Source organism: Lagopus muta, chromosome 5, assembly GCF_023343835.1.
Source record: "Lagopus muta isolate bLagMut1 chromosome 5, bLagMut1 primary, whole genome shotgun sequence".
Lineage (NCBI taxonomy): Eukaryota > Metazoa > Chordata > Aves > Galliformes > Phasianidae > Lagopus > Lagopus muta.
In genome coordinates, this window is record NC_064437.1 from 13535485 (window position 1) to 13556002 (window position 20518).

Genomic DNA, 20518 nt, shown 5'->3' on the forward strand with positions numbered 1-20518 from the left:
TGAATTTGCCAAATTCTAGTTAGTTTCTAACCATTATCTTATTGCACAGCAAGCTCCCAGCAAGTCCTCTCTAAGACTTCTTCCTGCCAGACAGCAAGGGTGAACATAGGCAGTATTTTGAGGATGAATCTTCTGTAAGCAGCAGCTGTCAGGAAGGTAAGGATTTTGTAGAAGTTTTGCCAGAATCATTTCCTTTTTATCCTAAACCAAGCTGCCTACTCAAGCAAGCAGAATGGTATTTCAATTCGCTTGTGAAAAATAACTTATCTTTTCATCATTCTTTAAATTATGGAAGTTTATAACCACACACAAAAAAATTACCTATAATCAAAGCAGTAAGTTTAATTTAGACTCTGTACATCAAATACTGCGGGCAAAATAGCACAATAAAGAAGCCTCACAACAACAATACAAAACCAACAAATTTCTTTTCAGTAAAAACTGTTAAGAAAAGATTGTGATCTATAAGTGACATATTAAAACATTTACAAAAGGAAGAACAGCAAAACAGCAATCACTTTGCACTTCTGTGCAGCTCTATAGTTTTACATAAGTTTATTTCAAGGTAATGAATTGTGCTAATTACGGTCTCAATGTTGAATGCATCGTTTAAAGAGAAGGGAATCCTTTCTTGCCAATAGTTGTAGTTGCTGATAGTCCCCTTTTTACATGTGAGGTTTTTTGTTTGGTTTGCTTGGTTTTTACTATAAGGAATTACATTTAAATGTCATTCATATATTTCTCATGAAGAACTACTGGTTCTGCACCACTGTCTTTTCTCTTAGAAGTGCTTAGCAAACAGAGCTCCCACAGACATCTCCCAAGGATTGGTCTTCTTTAATGCAACAGAACTCGGGGCACGAATGCAGTTCTTGACAGCTCTCCTCCAAATAAAGCTTCTGGGCTCTCATCCTGGTCAGTCAGCTGATGTTATATTACTGGCTTTTCTTCCCCCAATACCTCAATTAGTTAAGATCAGTCTGTTCACAGTGAGGCAGGTCCAGATAATGGGTTCCATTGCAATTTGGAGAATTATATTTCTCCATATAGCTATGCTTTCTCTGCACATATCAGTGGTGAATTTCAATGCATAATCATCAATTGATAAGTATTAAGTTGTCATCGCTTTCTCGTCTGCAAAACAAAAATTCGCTCAGTAAGGAATAGAAAGCATTTACCCATGCAGAAGTCAAGAAGAGTTTTGCACATTCCACCCTGTGCTCTCCCAGTTTCAGGATACAACTCTCAACACACGCACAGTATGTTGACAATCAAACAGGAAACTGTTACAAAGCTACTTGCATTCCAGCTATCAAACTTCTGCCCTTACCACACTCCGCAGCATAGTGCAGTAAAGCACATTTATTATGCTCAAGTAGATAATAATCTTGCACAGCAAATTGGATGTGAAATTTGAAGTCATATCTTGCTAGCATTTTGCCAGAGTACATCAAAAGTATGAAGCTGTACTTCACAAAAGCTTCAGTATGTGAGCAGAAGGATCTGTTACACTAAATAAGACTCAAAAAGCTTTCACATTCAGCACTACTCCTTCTCCTACAGCCTTGGCTTTCCTGCTAGGTGGACTGTGCCCACAGCCATTTTGCACACAAGTTGTCAGGCACTCAGAGGTGTATTAGATTTCCCCAGAAAATGAATTAAAGAATAGATTTCCAGACCTGATGAGTTTCAGATGAGACCTTTGTATCTCACCAGGGAGCCTCACTAAGATCTCTAAAGGCTTGAGTTCAGCGTTTCCAACATTTTGACAGATTATGTTTGCCTCACAAACATAACAGAGCTTTGGAAATAAGTACAGGTCACTTGCTGAATCACATCCTCTTGCTGTATGCTACTTCCTCCAGCCTGGTGGAAAAGCTATTTAGAAACAGAAGGCTTACAAAACCCTAACCTGCAAAGACTTAATTTGCTGTCTTCTTGGCAACTCCACATGATGCTCTGCCATCCTGCGATCAACATCCACCAGTTTCTACACAGTGATTTATGTATGAGCAGAACACTTCAAATGTGTTTAAACTCAATGAGCCCCCTTTCACCGTTAGCATTCTAAACATCTAACACCAAGTAGAACACAAGAGGAATAAGGGAGTCCAAGTACTTCATAGGTAGAATTCCAAGTACTCCAACATTTGTGTAAAAGGACTTTGCAGTGAGAAACTAACTAGTGTACTTGCGAGGATAACACATATCAAAAACACCCAACTGACCTTCTACAGCAGCAGATAAAAGGCATGGAAGTTTGTTCTTTTCTGTAAGAAACATTGCCACAGTCTTTTAGAAATTCATGTAGATCTGTTGCTGGAAACCCGCTTTGTTGGTATTTCTGAAAAATAAAGCATATTGCTTACAACACACGAGGAGTTATCAGGCAGTAGATGTTCTAAACTCTCTAAAAGAATACAAAAGCAGAAGCTATTTGGCTCATTAGTTTAATACACTGTAAGAATTAAAAAAAAAAATGCAATTCTATCCATAAACACCATGTATGTAGTGGGAACAGAGCCAACTACACGTGATGTAGAATTCACATTGCTCAGAATCTCTCTTACATTTGTTTACTGTCTATGAGACCCAGCAAGCAATCTTTAGGCGTACTTGCATCTCTTGCTCCCGTTAGCTGCTGTGCTCACTGGGTTCATTTTCACTAGAAACTGCAGTTCTGAATTCCAAAGGCCCCACTGTGAATGTTCAGCATCACTATGCATAGTAAATGCATAGTAAATGCACAGTGCTCTGCAAAACATTGGTTCAGCATGTTGAAATGTTTCCCTATTGATACACATTATGTGCTCAGAGGCAAGAGCAACAGTAAGGAACTATTTTGCAGTTCAGAGCACCCAATAAACTCAGAAGCACAGATAGTTAAGTTATATTTGGAGATGCTTAGAAAAAATTGAGTTTTTGCTCATTCTTTAAACTGTGGTTCATTTTAGACCAGGCCTTGTTCTGCTGGCTTCTTTACTTAAGACCTGGAGAGTACTTTCCACGATTGCCTTCCCCTTGGTTACTGCAGCTACTGGGAGCAGGAAGGGGAGTCAGCAGCAGAAAACAAGAACAAAAGGAAATGAAAACTCCCTTTCACTTTTAGCCCAAGACAGATTGCACAAGTTTACCTTGCAGAAGTAGTGCTCTTGGTTTGGGGTTATTTTCGTTTAAGACAAAAACAAAACAAACAAAAGACTACATTCCCCAGCAGCACATAATCCCTGTCTGGACACCTATACAAGTTTAGAGCTACCTGTTTGGAACTACTCAGCAGGAACGTGGTTAGCTTTTCTCACAGACAGCATTAAACCCTCCTCAAACTCAGCTTCTGGTGCCATGAGAAGAAACACTGACTCCAAACATGACATATCCAGTTCTGTGTCACCATACTTACAATCTGATTCTTTCTACTCATCTTTCAAACACCTTCCAGTTATGTTTCCATTAGCTACTATCTTTTCAAAGCCAATTTCAGCAGTAGAAAGTACAAAACAGAGGCTCACATTACAGATGATTTCCCAAGCCAATTATTGGTCAGTCACTTGGATGATTACCCAATCATCATCCCAGGCTAAGCTACACAGTTTTAATTTGCTAACAAGTCATCATAATTAATACTGAATATTATGGTGCTGATAATGAACAAGAATGAATATGAAGCTGTTAGAAATGCAATAGAATACTGATGTTTTACCTTTATGGTGTCATAGGCATCAGTGATCAGAGCAATAAAAAGGCTGAGGATCATGTATATAAACAGAATAATGAAGGAATACAGATATAACCGACTGAACGTCCACACCAACATGCTTTTCTGCTGGATTTGTGCAAACGTTGCAAACATATCATCACCATTGACCAGAGAAAACAAACACTCAGCTACTGTGTTCAGGTCTTCAAACTGGAAGATAAGGAACACAGGGTCATATTAGAATTCAACAATCACTCATCCAGATTAAAGGGAAGATGAAAGTGCTATTACAAAAGTATTTTTTTAAGCAGGCAAAAAAAAAGAAAAAAAAAAAAAGAAGCCAGTGGAAACATTCCAACACCGCCATACTTTGTTTCTTTTCTACACATTCAAACATACATGTCTACAGTAACCATGATTACATTGCTACACAGTTCTGAGCACTTCACACCAACACCAGAAACACAAGATTTATTCTCAAGAAATACCCTGCAATGCTCAACAGGTACAGCAACCAATAATTTTTCTCTGCAGTTGATCAGTTATTCAGATGTTGCAACAACATCATCTGTCATTCAGAAAGCCCTCTGAGCTGTAGCTAAAAGTTACAGCAACTGAGGAACTGTCTGGATAGAATTATGGTTTCATTTCAAGGACATTATCTCAAATATCTGAGATATTCCTTTTCCCCAAGCTCTGAAGCTAAATTGTCATTTAGCTTCTGTACAATGACCAGGTAAGTACACTTCCCCTCTGCCTCTGCAAATAACCAAGTCTGTTAGCAATGCTTTGTGAGCCAACATAGTTAATGCACAGAGTTAAAACATTGCCATAATTGATGAAGTAACACAACTACAGTCACTTCAGTTATAATCCTATATTGAAATCAAGATGTCAAGATGCACATGCTTAGAAGAAAAACATACTATTGCACAAGAACAACAGGACTGGTCTTACTATTGCTCATTTTCTCTTAAATTCTTTATTTTTAAATGTACTGCGAGACTTAGCAGCACATTTGTATCTAGGAATACAAGGGGCATGGCACATGTAATTCTTGAGCAACTGCTGAGTTCTGATGCCAGAGAGAAGCCTACTAAGCAGAGTTTACCTGCAAGCCCTCCAAATCGTCGCTACACTGCAAGCAGGATTTTTGCTCTCTCTCCTCAACTTCAGTAACAGAAGGGGAGGAGTTACTAAAAAGAAAACTCTACCATATTTTGTTTTTGAACTAAGGTTTTCAGGATCTGAGAATATGTATAGATCTTCTCTCCTCTGTGTGTGCACAGATCGGAAAGGACAGGCTGCACAGCAAGCATGCTGCCTGCCCCCCACCAGACTCTGCACAGCACCATGCTGCCTTCCAGCGGAGCTATGCAGAAACATTCATAAACAACACCCAAAATCCTTCAGAAATACAGTTGCTTCTCTCTAGAGGGAACCTGTGAAAGAGTTAGCTTTCCACAGATACATTATTAACTATCTTCTTTTTACTCAGGTAACCAGTGTATTTGCTGCAGAGGTTGCAGAGAAGAATAGCATTTGCGCTATGTCTCTCATAAATAAAACTAGTCTCTATCATTACAAATAATTCTACAGCACATAGGATATCAGAGAAATGCACTGCTATCAAGTTGAAATACATGCAGACTGAACATTGTTTCTCAAAAGAGAAAATTACACCAAATTTGAGGAATTCAAACTCTGGACATATGAGAAGCTGAAGCAAGCACTGCAGTGTGCATCTTCATCACTACACACAGTGTGTGTAATCAGAAAAAAACAAAAACAAGAATAAGTCACACATTTGTTACCCATTAAGGGATAGTTAGAATTGATCACATTAGAATTGATCACATTAGAATTGACCTTTTTTGTCCCCTTCCCTTCCCCAAAGAGTCACATTGAGCATCAACCATGAAAAGAATCCCAAATTCACAGTTGTTTTTGCATGCATTGTGAAATATACAAAGCTTTGCTACTGTACTCAGGTTTCTGACAAGAAGAGGAATGCCCTAGGCAAATATTGCTTGTTTAAACTTGGTATCAAACAAAACATACCCTCATAGGAAGCAAAGTAAACACAGAAAAAGAAGTCATTCCTCCTTTTGAGTCAAGATTTAGTGGCTGTAGTTACATTGCTTGGGAAAAAATTAGAAAACAAAGTCAGTCTGTGAGATTCTCAGAAATGGTAGCAGTGAACTTCATCCCAAATGCACCAGAGTTACCAGAAGAGGGCGAAAGAGAACAGAGCGATGCACCTTCAGCCCGAGCCAGACCCTGCCTGGAGGGCCCATCCAGGCAGCATCACAAACAGCCTTGCTTTGGAGATTACAGGTCAGCACAGTTTAGAGTACAGTTTCTTTGTTAGAAGAAGCAGGTGACAGAAGGTGCACATGGAAGGAGAAACACAGCAATGTTATTTCATGTTGGAGCTTCTAACAACAACAAAACATACACACACACACACTAGAAATAGGTCTTAAATTTCTAACTAGGAGCAATACACAGACATACACACAGTTAGACCGGGGAAGAAATAATACTGCTGACATACCTTCTCATGATATGGTCCCAATACAATCCAACCACAGAAAGTATAGCCAAGATAAATCATCCCAGCACAACAACAAAACCTTAGCACTTTGGGTAATGATGCTTGCATAGTTAAAATGAGCACCTACAAGTTAGGGTAGAAGAAAGAAGGAGGAGAAAAAAGTTACACGTGAAAGAGACTTGAATAAGAGTGACAGGTATAAATTTTAACTGTTGAATATTTTATTTCATCCTTACGTTGTAAGTTTGAAAATATCCCAGGTATCTGATGACTCCAACCCAGACAAATAAAGTTGATGTTCCAAGTAAAATGCTGCAGACATCATAACTTCTGAGATTCTGAGGGATCCAAAGAGAGCAGATGGTCAAGTTACAAAGCAAAAGGCATATCAGCTTGATGAAGTTTCACCAGGTCAGACAAATAAAGCAGTGCAGCCCAATATTGAAAGGATGTTGCCACATCACAAAAATAAGACCAGAACAATTTGCACTTCATTTAGAGAGATCACCCAAATACATTAATGCTGTACATGGAAGCACAACTATACCAACATTCTCGAAGTTTCGCATGAAGCCCAGAAGAACTAGAGCCCTTACTTTGGTTACTGTACAGTTCTAAAATTGGACTAATATCTCAAAATTTTTATTTTTAAAAAAGGTTAATGTGCACCATTGTTAGGCCAAGAAGCTTTCACTCTCTATTTTGTAATATGTGAGCCATCATTTAAATGAGAGGTGAACCTCAGGACTACAAGCCCCATCTGTGCTGCAAGCATTAACAGATTTGAAAAGGTTGCCAGCTGTTTCAAACTAGAGCACTTTCACTACCAGCAATGTTTATAACCAATTATAGTTGCACTTGGTCTTGGCAGAAGGCTAGAACTGGTGACAGTAAGCACACAATATTCACCAAGTTCAAGATTTCCCATCCTCATCCCCCACCTCACCACAAAGCTGGATATTGGTACATGCTTCCTCTGAAAGTCACTCTGAGCATTTGCCCTTTGAGCATTAGTACACGTGAAGCAGCAACAGCACACTACCCCCCCATTTTTCCAGGATACAAAGTTTTATAAACATGTGAACTGTTGACACAGTTTTCCAATAAAACTAGAAGCTGCTACCAGACAAAACTCATCAGTATCAGCAAGATCAGATCCGGAGGTCAAGGACTAGCAGCTGACAGTGGCTGTGCCTGTAGTTTGGGCAGGTCAGGACCACAGGCTACAATAGCCATGTTTCTAGTCTCAGGAAACAGACCTGGTGTATCTGAGGGGGTGATTCCTGACACCCCTGTGCAATATGCACAACTACTTCTATGCTTTTATTTGGCCCCATCCCTAGAGGCATTCAACACCAGGTTGGATGGGGCCCTGCACAGCCTGATCTAGTGGGTGGTCACCTTGCCTGTGGCAGAAGGTGGGCACAAAATGATTTTTAAAGGTCCCCTCCAACCTAAGCCACTCTATGATTCTTACAGGAATAAGATAATGCAAGGCTATTAGTTAGGAAATGCCTACACACAAGTTCTAAACCAGGGATTAGGGGATTTAGCATTGTGGAAATAAGAGATTTAGCTAGCTTACATGGTCTTGCTGAAAGACTTGGGGAAAGGGAACTGAAACCAATCATTAGTCAGAACAGCCCAACACAGCATTCATGTTATGGTTAAGTTCACATATCCTTTTTGATGGATGGAAGAATACCATCATCACCCATAAAAGAGGTGTTCAGAAAAAAAAAAAGAAACATAAGCCCAAGAGTTTGATGCTACAAACAAAATAAGTCTCAAGTGATAAACACACAGAGCCCCAGATGGCTGCCTGTATTCCAGTACAGCTACAAATGATGTAAGACAAATAAGAGCTAACAAAAAGTAAACAAGACGACAAGTGACTGCTGCAGCTCACTCTCATTTGTCCCCTAGTTAAAACACATTACACTTGATTCTAATGAGTCTAGTACTTCACCTAAAGCACCTCTCACCTTGGCTTTTATCTCCATTTTTAGGATTGACCCAGTGATTGTCATCACATCGCTGATAATTACCAGGACATACCAGCCATTTATGAACTCCATGCGATCCGTGTAACTGACACAACGGTTGTATTTCTCCAAGAAGAAGTTCACAAATCTCTGTTGAGAAGCATTTATGTGTTCAGTTATAGGTCTCCTTGCAAAAAAAATATGTACAGATGCCTCAATACTGTAGCAATACTCAATATTCACACACCCACTTTTGCCCACAGTATTTGCTAGAATAACAGCATAAAAAAAAGAGTCATCAGCCATAGCAACAGAAATGAAGGGGGGAACATTAAAACTGGTTCAGACCAGTGAAGACCAACTTTCCACAGAACAGCTGACTTCGTAAATCATCCTTATTAACTTAGCCACGGCTTGTTAACTTCTTTTCAACCTCCTTCACAAGCAGTTTCTATCAACCCCCAAGAGGAGTAAAATGAGAATTCACTGTAGCCCAAATAGAGCTGTAAGGCAATTCTCACTTCCAATAGAGCCAACAACATCACCTTCTGCATCACACTGTCTGCTCTCACTTGCTCTTTTTGCTCAAGAATAAACACCCTCAAGAGAGGCAGCGCAATAATTCATATTATGGTACTACACAATCTGAAGTAAAACCCCTTTCTGCCATAAATTGTTCATCACAGACACTTCCACGTCCTTTCTAGAGGGAGATGCAGTAAGCGCAAGATTTTGCACCAGATGTGCTGGTTGATAGTTCAAAATATTACTACACAAAACTAGCAAACACAATACAGAAAAAAGGAACATTGGTATTATGAGCAGTACACTTACTTGTCGTAGCCTCAAGGCAAGAACAACAGATCGTGAGCACAGGATGAGAGATGCTAAGCAATTTAAGATGACAAATCCATCAAAAACTAGAATATACAAACTGTTCTTCTGGAGAACTGTAAAAAGTCAAGGAAATAAAATAGATTTTGTTTTGTCACATCTCTTTAAGCACACATTGTTACAAAACACCATCTATTTTGCATTTAAACACTCTCATTACTTCATGGGATGAGGTTTAAATATATTCCTTCCTGAGCCAATACGCCTAGAGCACAATTACATGGGTCACAAGAACGAAAAGCATGTTTGAATTTTTCAAAATTAATAAAGTATAATAAAATTATATTAATACAGACATACTTTTTTCCCCCCCATTAAGGTCATCTGTCCATCTTTGTGCCAAGTATTTACATAGGGTAAACATATCTCAACATCCTTAAAAGCCAATCAATCAAACAAAAAATCCCACCTCATTTCTCATTCCCTGACCTACAGCCAGAAACTTGTTGACTTTCTGCACTGTGTTCTTTCTATGCACAGGTTTAGAACCCAAGACACATGTTTTCCTTAGTTTACATTCTCAGTTGCTCCTACCAGTTTCACACCACAGATGTTTAACTAGACAAGCTATAGTTAAAAATTGCTGTTAATCATTGTAAATAGTGTTTTAGCTTGATTTTAATACTGAATTTTGCATGGTCCTCCAGTTGGTTATTCCATGTAAATAAACTACTCTAGACAACTAGCTGAAAGAGAACTGCCAAGAAATCACTGAACGTAGATGCACACCAGAACACTTGATGGTTATTCAGAACATACAAGATACCACTCTAATATCAGTTCAACTTTATCAGAGAAACGTTGGTTTTGGCCAAGCAAAACGCAAGCTGTTTGACATTGTCATTAACTGAGATCCTATGTAGGACATAAGAAAATTATCACTGTGCCACAGCCCTTTACAGCAAGTTTACAGGAGAAGTAGCTGCATAAAGTACAATACAGTGACTATTCCTGTGAAGCAGGCTTTAATACTCAAGTCTCAGCCATCAGATAAAGCCTTAACAATAGAAGAAGTGTAGATATCATCCTTGCTAATATATATCATTAAATTTAACCACAACAGAGGAGGAAAAAAAAAGTAAAAACTTCAGAAATAGCATGCTTCAATTACTCAGAGAGAGATACCTTTGAAAAATATAAGGCTTCAGTTAGGAATTTACCATTGTTAGTACATTTAAGTGAACTATTCAAATAATCTCAGAGCAACAGAACAATTAAAATCCTTCTTCCAGATGGAGCCTGATGCCAACACACACCACACCACTATACAGAGATAACTGTTAGCTCAGTTCCCTTACAAAAAAGAACTATTTCCCAAGATGTAATTACAAAGAGGTAATGAGTTGTATTAGGCAAGGCTTTTTGTTGTAAGGGCAGCGAGTGGGCAGGATGAACAGTACAGAGACAGTCTGGTTAGAGTGACTCTTTCAGAGCAGGGAAAACACTGGGAGAAGATGCATAACACTGCCATCACAAATAAGTGTGCACCATACTTACCAGAACCGAGTATGTGCCAGTCTTTGCATTCTTGAATATCAGTATCACTATTAAAATAGATTTTGATTTTTCCACTGTGAGCTCTATTGTTGAAAGTAATCTGGAAACATAGAAGTATATCAGAAAGAAAACTAGCAAAATTTACTTTATAAAACAAGTCTTGCTAAGTGTTTTGACATAATATACATCAGTACTTGTTAGTCAGGTAGGTTTTAAGAAAGCTGTCGCCATAAACAGTGTAGACATTTGAGAATATGTACTCAAAAAGGACAAAAGCAGTGTTTCAAGAAGTCAAATATCAGATTTAACCTTTAGAAATCTAACAACTACATATCCTCTTCTCAGACTAAGAAATTACCAGCTGGAACTAACACTGTCCCATGGAAACATCTTGAATAGCCTTAGGTTAGAAGAGGAAAGTAAGGACCAGGACATGCTCAACTACTTTTCCCTTGCAATCTAGACATAAGGATGATGCTTGTGGGCCCCTAAACTCTGATTATACATACAGTGTTGGAAGTGTCATACTCTGTACTCACAGTATTTTGAAATGCATAGCAGTCAGGCAATTCACGGGCATGGATTGTTTGTAGGGCAACACCTTTCAGCTTGAAGGAGATTTTAACCTGTATAAGCCTAAATGTTTTCAAGAAGTGTATAAATATATACACAGATATACAAATGCACAAAGCATAGAAACTGAAAAAAAAAAAAAAAAAACAACACCAAACCCATCCAACTTACTTAAAAGTGGGGGGGAAAAAAAAAAAAAAAAAAAAAAAAAATCCTTAAAGCATTCCTCCCCCTCATCTTCCCCTCCAAACTAGTTTACCTGTAAAATTCAAGGTTGAAGAATGAAGAGTTCAATTTCACTTCAGTGTTCTTACTGGCTAGCTCCTGGGGCTTTAAGATAACACAGTCTGTGGGGAGAAAAAAAAGAAAATCTGTAATGTTAGAAATTTCACCTAGAAAGAAGCACAGAACTGAGACAATCAGTTTCCATCACAAGTCCTAATCAAACAAGTACTCAAACAGAGCCCCAGCTCAGGGGACCACACAGCAGCTGAAGAGAATCTTTAGTGAAGCCCCTGTGCCATGTGGTAGTAGAGACACCAACCTACTGAAGTTACAGCCTTACCCGTGTCCAGAGATCCATATTTGAACATTTCAAATGGGATGGAAATTTAAAAAACAAAACAAACAACATCCCAAAACCAGGGAAAAAAAAAAAAAACCCACAACCTAATGATGACAGCTGAACAGCCTCCTAGAAAGCAAGGAAGGAAGGAGGAAAAAGCAATAATTTTCCTGTCATTTTCATTTAAAAAAAAAAAAAGCTATTATAAAAGCATGAGAATTTATATACTTCACAATAAGACACTTTTTAGTACAATGGTATCATACCTGTTTCTGTAGAAACATCTATGTTTGGCTTGTCATTGGAAGGAAGCATCCCACCTTTCCTGTACTGCTGTTTACAAATTTTTAAGCCTGATCCATCATGTTCGTAGCCAAGTGTCCCCAGGGATATGTTCTTTAATTGTCTGTACTAGTTTAAAAGCAACACAGTACCAGAAGTTAACAGAGATGCTTCTCCTTTTGCAAGAGACAATAACTTGCAGTTACTTGTATCAACACAACTTGATAAAAAACACTCTCAACTTGAAGACTTGTGTCAAAGAATAGATTTTGGAAAGTTAAGACTGCTGGCCACTAACAAGTAATACTTGGTATGCTGGTTACACAGTGGCTGGGTGCCCCGTGCCCACCAGGATGCCGACAAAAAAAAAGAAAAGAAAGAAAGACAGACAGACAGACCCCTTGTCTGCTGGCCATTTACCAGACAAGTTTTATTAATTTGCCTGGTAGGGACTTCAGTGCAGTCCTGCAACTAACCACACAGACACCAGGGATATCTTACAAATTAAGCTCATGAGGGTATTCATTTTCACCTCACTTGGAACTTCAAGATCCTTAGTTCAAAATTCAACATATTTTAAGAAATCTGATGCTGTATAAATTATTTTTCTATCTTCAACTTAAATACCAGTGTGACAGCCAGTTAAAAGTACAACACTGAGAAATTTTAAGACTCACGTGACCTATTTTGATTCAGCGTTAAGGCCTAAGTAACCATAAGCAATCTGCAGAGCTTCACTTCTCCACAGTAATCCCTTCACTAAAGCAACCATCTTACAGTAGGCAGAAAATTAACGTACCCAAATTATGACTGGCTCTCTGAAGAGGTTGGGATTGGAAGTACACACAACCCAATACAGTTTTTATTTTAGTCCATAAAATCCACTCTAAGAGCAAAATCAAAGCTATGCCCTGTGTGACTACAGAAAAGCAAAGCCTTCACTGTACAGCTTGAAACCATGGAGCATGCACAGAGCTTGGGCAGCCTCCAAAAACAATTTAACTTGCCCACTTTACACAAGCACAGAGGCAACTCAGAGCATGTCTGTGAAGAAGGTACTTTCTTTCTCCCTTATTCTAAATACAGCTCAAGTCACCTGGAAGGCATTACTGAGCTGGTTTCTTCACACGAGCTTCAAAACAAGGACTAGAAATGCAAGTAAATACAGCAGTGTCAAGACAAGCATTCTCCATGCATGGATCCACTGAAAAACAACAATAACCATGATGGAAACCTAGCTCAGAGCAGCTCAGGGACAGACCCGTGTGCCAGCCCATCTCAGCATCAGCTGGCAGCATGCAAGAGTAGGCAGTTAGACCAGTGGTCCTTTAAGGAAGGAGGCATAAACAGCTAGTAATTCATTAGGCTTTAATAATTACCTCATCAAACGCTTTTGCTTAGGGCAGCACACAGCACTGGTTAACTCTGAAAGATGCATTTAGCTTCCCAGGAGGCTCAGAATAAATAAACACAGGAAGTCAGACAAAGGCTTCCCTTCTCTTAAGAATTTTGTTCAGCTCGTTTTGATACAAATTAAACACCAATTTTTTATTATTTTTTTTTTTTTTAATATGCCTCACTTGCTGCTGCGCTTCCTCCTCCTTCCTATGGGCACTTTTCCCCACTGGCCCATCACATAATACCACTCAGTGGTCACTAAGAACAGCACATGGCGTGTCCAAGGACTGCCCTCATACACAGCCCTGCTTTGCATTGCTGCTTCCAATTCCCAATACATTTGGACAGCCAGGAGGAAAAGCCACCCTCTGTATCCAGTCAGAATACAACTGAGGAAGCCAAATTTGATTAAGGCAGGTCCAGTGAATGGAAACAGCAATTCACTACTGTTTCAAATCACTCTCATGGCATCTCCAAATCACTGAATCTAGCACCTGTCACTTGTTCACATATGTTCTCAGACCCTGTTTCTCTGACAGGGAAACACCTGGCTCTGAGTTGCACACACACACACCTTTCAGTAAGTGCTATAGAACAGTATAAGTAAAATTTCCACTGTTACATTTCTAAGCAGCCAGGATAGAGCAATGAGCAGAGCACCCTGTTCTTCCAGACCCACTGTGCAGCTGGGTGCACACAGCAACTCCACTGGCTTCTTCACTGCAGAAGCTTCCAAACTGAGCCAAACACAGGAGTATGGAGAGCTGTGCACTCTTCCAAGTGCAGACGTCTGTTGTATTTTTCTTATTCCTACCAAGTAGGAAAATATCCCACTAATACACGTATAAGCCTAACATTTACTAAGATTTTACAGCTTCAGTCGTAAATAGCTGTGTGTTATCATCTTCTATACCATATCCTTCTACTTGCCCTTCCCCATTCAATGTTTACTTGAAGTCAGTTTTTAAAGACTTGCACACAATAATAAGCTTTGGAAACAGCACAAGCCACTAAATAATCCAGATCACACAATCTTTTAGGCTCCTTAAACAACCGATCTGCATTTATACAGCAAAGATATATTATGAAGAGACCTTTTCCTGATGCCTGTATCATACACTGACTCATCCTTGAGGACATAAAGCTATTCTTTCTCTATCGTCTTCTATCTGGACTTCATCTCTGCTTTAGTGCCTACAAAAGAAGGAAAGCAAGAGAAAGCAAGCAAGGAAGTAAGAACAGCATAGTAGAAATAGAAGCAACATTGAAAATTCAAAGGAGGATTGAGAAAACTACTGCAACACTCACTTTAACACATCAGGAGACAGAGTTTTATCCTTGCCCAGCACAGCAGAAGTATTTTGCATTTGTTGATGGTTCTGCTGTAGCCTACAGATATCCAAGAAGCAGTGAGTCCCCACTGGTGGGCATTTCACAAAGTGGCACAGCCTTCACACACAGCATCTCCATGTGCTGCTGGGCCCAAGGCAGGGGAAGGGTGAGGTGGTTTAAAGCTACTTAGTGTTCATGCCATTTGAACTGGGCCAGGGCCCATGACCATCCCAAATACAGGAGTCTGGTCTCATTTTACACACAGACAACCTCTTTCATCTCATGACTCCTGGATGAACTCAAATTAATATAAAAATATTCACTGAATTTTCATCCTAGATTTATTCACCTTCCTCCCACAATTGTAAAGTAGCTGCTCTTCAAAGCACTATCCTTAACCAGTCCCCCTACATTCCTGGAAGTGCCATATTCCTCAGTTTGAGGCCTCTGGCACTTGCTACAAAGCTGTGATTCAGTGTAGCTGTAAGCAGAAAATTTTTTGAATACCATGCATAGGTATACCCAGACCCTTAGCTCTTCAACTAAGATCTAAACAAAGGTTGCAGTTCATGGAAGATGACTGATTTTCAAGCTTCCTGGATTTCAGCACTAAATGAATAAAATTTTGTCTTGAACTCATCTTCAGGAGACAAAAATGCAGACATCTACAGACAAGCTTTGTGACTCCCACCACTCACCAAAATATCAAACTCGAAATTAAAACGGAAGCTGAAAAACAGAAGCATAGTAAAAATCTACTAGTATTATAAATCAATCAGCTTCAATACTCTTCATTATGAACAAATACACTTACCTGATCAATAACATAAAATATGCTGTCATAAGCATCCTGTTGGGTATATATGCTGCAGCTGTAGTCATCCTCATCGACACCAGAATAGCCTTTCAGGAATAGGTGCTTAAAAGCAACAGTGTTCTCCTCTTTGAACGAAACCACCAACTGGTTACTCAAACCAAAGAAGACAAGCTGACAAGAGAAATACAAATTGAAGCTTTGAATGTTGTTGAAGCAGCAACATTTTGGGAGCAATTTGAAAGAATAAATACAAAATAGAAGACTGTGTGTTACTGAAATCCTGCTACAATGGGAACAGAGAACCTACCTATTTACAATATTAATTATGGCCACAAGGCTAATAAAGTCAAGGTTACCATATGCTGAGCATGAAAAACAAATCAATAAGATCTACTGATTCCAAAACTTTGAGCGCACCAACTAAACAGAGAGCTGGTCACTGCTTTGTTTTATGCATCCATTACCAGCAGCTCTATCTGGGATCTGCCACAATTTCCTCGGATGATGCAGAGGGCAGAAAAGCAGCCTCCTAGCCCAGAAATGTCCTGCTTTGCTCCAGGACAGCAGCAGCTCCTGAGCATGGTACATAGCCAGAGAAAAGTGTTATGGGACCCCGGAGCAACAAAAAGCATCACTCCCTGAGCCTGGTATTTCTTAAGGAAGCTATAATAAGCAGCAGACAGCAGTTACTCCTCAGGATTTGCATTGGCCAACTGTATGGATGCCCCATTTCCATCCACCATGGAAAATAAACAGTCTAGAAGTTGAAATCAATCTATAAACAAGATTTTCTTCATGAATATAAAATCTGGAGGATATCCTGGGGTCCAAAAAGCTAATTATCATCCCAGGCTTAAAGTGAAGTGAAACTGGCACATTACTGTATGGAGTTTCCAAGAAGCAGAGAAGCAGTAAGAGAAACTGCAAACAAGGGAACCATGAACTCAGAATTCCCCCAAAGCAAGCAAGCAGGCTCCACTAACATTCAGATTTCTACACTGAAGGTAATGGAAATCAAACACTCTTCACTGGGATTCTTCATCTGTTGTCTTAGGCAGTAATTGCTTAGACTGGGAACAAGCTGAAGGGATGCATGCAGCAGTACTGCTTAGACCAAGGTCTTCTAGTTGCATAGCAAAGCCATGACCAGGATAAAGAAAAAGGGCTGCCAGCAGTGCCTGGTGTACATTACCTTTAGATTAAGTACTGAATCTTCACGCTTTTAACCAATTTCTAAATTAATTGTAAAAATTATCTGAGTGCTACAAATGAGTCTGCAGCACTCAGGATAACTGGAAAAGGATCAGGGGTGTTCCAACTGCAACACAGAAAACAAGCATACACAGCAGGGTTTGCTCAGGGGACTCCCCAGGGAATTTCAGCACAGCTTTAAGTAAAGCTCATTCTCCACACTGGAACAGAAGTAACAGAGCACTGTTCTACTCACAGAGGGCCATGAATGGCTGGGACAGTACCTTCAGTGCATTCCTCAGGACTCAGCCTGAAGGCTAGGACAGGTCTACTGATCCTGAAGGGTCTTGTGAAGCTGTGATGCCTCATATTTCAACTGGAGCAAATCTCATATTTCATCTGGTCATATCTAAAAGGATCAACCACTGCAGCCCATGCCATATTGGGACACCAAGCCCACAGCAACAAGGCCAGAGACTTCATCCAATCTTTCCAGCAGGGATCTGGAGGGTGGAAGTGCTCAGCAAAGGCAGGGTCACATAAGCATGGTAGAGCTTTGTCCTATCAGGTAAGCCAAATACCAGCCTGAAATCCTCCAGTTCAGCGAGTTTTAAGGAGTTATATATTTATCTACACTTGCAAAGTGTCCAGCATCAGTGTCCTACATTTCAAAGGTCCGGAAAAAAAATACTGATGATTTTTCTACTCACACATCTGTCCTGTTTTGCTTCCCTCACTCTCCAGTCAGCATTTCTCAGTGGACCGCAAGATAACCAACCACACCATGATAGCAGTGTTGTTCAAACACCTGCTCTCCTTTGCCTCTATTTATGCTGTCCATGGACTGTTTGAAACACCGAAGCAAGAGACATGTCTGATTTCAACTGCCCAGCCATCAGCAGGCAGACTGTAGCATTTTCACATTGAACACTTACACTTGATGTTCCTGCTGTGTTATGAAAACCATCCCTTTTGAAATGGCCCAGAGAAACAATTATATATGAATGAAATAGGAAGCAGAACATGCAGCAGTACTGCAGCAGCAAGCACTTGGTAAAGTCATGCTGGATTTCGTGGAAAGGATGAGTCATTTGTTTTAAAACAGTACCTTAGAAACAGCTAATTAGCTGGTCAAACACTGCCCCAAAACCTTCAGCAGGCATTTGTAATTTAGGTTATGTTATTTTTTCCCCGTCCATACATGCCTTCCACAGCACTTTTTTCTTTCAAGACTGGAGCAGCAAGCCTAAGGCAGTAAGGAATACCCAGGGATGGCAGAGTGCAGGATCACAGACCTGCTTCTCCCACATGACATCACTGTGCTTTCTAAGAGTAACAACAAGGTAAAGATTACCTGAGAGGTCACCATAACTATCTTCAAAATCTGCAAAGCCAGCTTCCATGGTATCTGGTGTCTTGCTCTGTATTTGTCACAGGGGTTCATGAAGTAAAACTTCAAATCCTCTTTTAGAGCCGTCTCTTTTAGATCTAAATCTGACTGAGCCATCATATTTCTGCCATATAAACAATATGTTAATTAGAAATCAGCAGAATGCTTCAGCAAATGATTTCTTCATGTTACAGTTTCACCTCAGACATTCACATTACATTGAAGGTGAAGTTCTCAGTGTTTTGTCTTAAAACAGCAAAAGTTAAGAAGCATTTCCCTTCAATCACATCATTAAAATAATTCAACTGTAGCAACAGCTATTTCCCAGGAAGCAGTCATTAGACAGAACACTTGAGAGTAGACTTGGTACAGCTGTTACCTGCTTTTTAAAGCTGAAGCTTTGGGACAAGCAGAAGCTGCTGTTAGCAACTCACATTTCACCACCAGAAACAAATGCTGAAAAAAGCTGAGTACAGCACACTGGTGTTACAAACATGCCATTTTAAGGGTTAAAGTCACAGATATTTATTTAAATACTTATGCACGTCATATACACACACATATATCGGAGGAACAAGCACAGAAGGCTGTTGTAGAAGCCTAGAATCACAGATATTTCTCCTTCCGAACCAAATGCCACACTGGAAACTCTCCCCCTCTCCCAGATTTCCAATCCCTTTTACAGGACTGCAGTTGTCAGAACTTCACCACCCCACACAAAGGTCAGAACAAAACAGTTATCAGTTGTTGGGAGGGAGAAGTTAAAGAACAAGCACATCAGAGGCAGCCATACATGCTAGTTACCAGCCACATTAGCCATCCGCCAAAAAACTCCCTGTGTTCTGAGCTTCAGAGAAGTAATCACTTTCTCTCCAGATCAAAACAAAAACGAACAAACAAACAAACAAAAAAACCCCACCTCATTCCAAGTTCTCAAATGCATTTTTACTTATTCTCACCTGCCTTAGTGTTACTGCCTGAACTGCAGGCCATGAAGCACACGTGGTTTGCCAGGACCAGCAGCCTCCAAGCAAGAGAATGAGCTGAACACAGCCAAGGCATCACAGTGCCGTTCCCCCACAGCAGGAAGTGAAAATTAATTTTAACACTCAGATCTCAAACGTTATCTTTATTACACCTCATATCAATCATTCACAGAGATGACAGGAGGTGCGCTGCCTTTGATTTTGAGGCAGGGAAAACACAGGAAGGTTTTTAAAAAGAAAACTTGAAGAGTACAGCTCTATTTAGCCTTATAAAAAAAACAAAAAACCAGCAAACATTACTAAAGCTAGCCCAGCATAAGAGAGAAACTTAAGAGAGAAAAAAGACCACCTAATAGAAAAACATACCACAGTTATAGCTGGGAGTACTCTCTAGGGAGCAAAGCACATTTGCATTGTAACCCAGCCTGACACCCCACAACTGCTGCCTTGTGCCGGATTCTCTTCAACAGGCAGAAGCAGCACTGCTATGCACACATAATGATGAGAGAGGAAGACCCACGCTAGAAGCAACAGGAGCAGGTGGGAAGGAAATAGGACACAGTCTTAAGCTGGGTCTGACTTAAATTTAAAGCATGAAAGCGTGACAAAACTTCTCCAAGACAGAAAAATCCTCTCCTAGACTTCCAGTCAAGGCTGAAGGAACAGCCCTTAACTCAAACAACAAGCCTTCTGACAAGGGCTATTTTCTTAGAGAATTCACGTACATACCATAAAAATACGGTGGGATTTTCCAAAGCCGACTTTCAAGCCCCTGCAGCTACTCTAGCAGCTTAACAAACAACAAACTTTCACTTCAGCACAGCTTCACCCAGCGCGCAGCTGAGAGCCACCGGCGCTGCCCTCAGCTCCCTCCGCGGATCAGCTGCGGAAACCCCCAGCAGGGCAGCAGCGGAGGGCAGCTCGCGGCACAGCCCGCTATCAGCCCGCTGTCGCCCCGCGCCCCCAGCCCCAGGGCCGCGCTGACCCCGCTCACCCGCAGCTGGGGGCCCGCCCAGCGGGCAGGCACTTGAGGGAGATCTCCATACGGCGCGGGTCGCGCTGCCCCCGGCGAGACGGACGAAGGCTGCTACAGAACGACCGACCTCTACCGCACAACCCCAACCCACCAAACCGCGGCCCCGCCTGCCCCTTAAAGGGCACGGGCGGAGGAGGGCGCGTCATGGGCCGGGCCCAAACGACCCGAGCGGCTGTTGCCCGCCGGGAGCGGCTACGGTGAGCTCTCATCGGTACCCGGGCACCTGCGGAGCCTTGGTGTGGAAGCCGTGGCCCAGCTTTTAGCTCGATGAGGTGACAACCAGCACACGATGTGTTGAGGAGAAGAAAGATTTAAAAG

At 40.6% G+C, this 20518-nt stretch overlaps 1 protein-coding gene across 3 annotated transcripts; it reads right to left on the reverse strand.

Annotated features, from left to right (window-relative positions):
- Window positions 1-322: 322 nt before the first annotated feature.
- On the reverse strand, window positions 323-20414 carry MCOLN2 (mucolipin TRP cation channel 2). 3 transcript variants are annotated; one of them, XM_048946137.1, is made up of 14 exons: window positions 20159-20414; window positions 18143-18302; window positions 15595-15768; window positions 12035-12179; window positions 11463-11550; window positions 11170-11266; window positions 10631-10730; window positions 9074-9189; window positions 8240-8389; window positions 6491-6592; window positions 6255-6377; window positions 3701-3907; window positions 2229-2344; window positions 323-1134 (listed from the first exon to the last, which is right to left on the reverse strand). In XM_048946137.1, the coding sequence occupies exons 1-14, from the start codon at window positions 20407-20409 to the stop codon at window positions 1098-1100; spliced, it is 1866 nt and encodes a 621-aa protein (XP_048802094.1). In that variant the 5' UTR covers window positions 20410-20414; the 3' UTR covers window positions 323-1097. The 3 variants fall into 3 exon arrangements, with proteins under 3 accessions (XP_048802094.1, XP_048802095.1, XP_048802096.1); XM_048946138.1 differs by lacking the exon at window positions 20159-20414 and adding an exon at window positions 19894-20102; XM_048946139.1 differs by lacking the exon at window positions 20159-20414 and adding an exon at window positions 19138-19432.
- Window positions 20415-20518: the final 104 nt, after the last annotated feature.

Coding starts and splice junctions, on each gene's coding strand:
- MCOLN2 (XM_048946137.1), bottom strand. CDS start 20,409: ATGAGAGCTCACCGTAGCCGCTCCCGGCGGGCAACAGCCGCTCGGGTC. Junction 15,769..18,142: donor TAGTTATGGTGACCTCTCAG/GTAATCTTTACC, acceptor TTCTCTTGTCAG/CTTGTCTTCTTTGGTTTGAG. Junction 10,731..11,169: donor GCTATGCATTTCAAAATACT/GTGAGTACAGAG, acceptor CTATGTTTCCAG/ATTACTTTCAACAATAGAGC.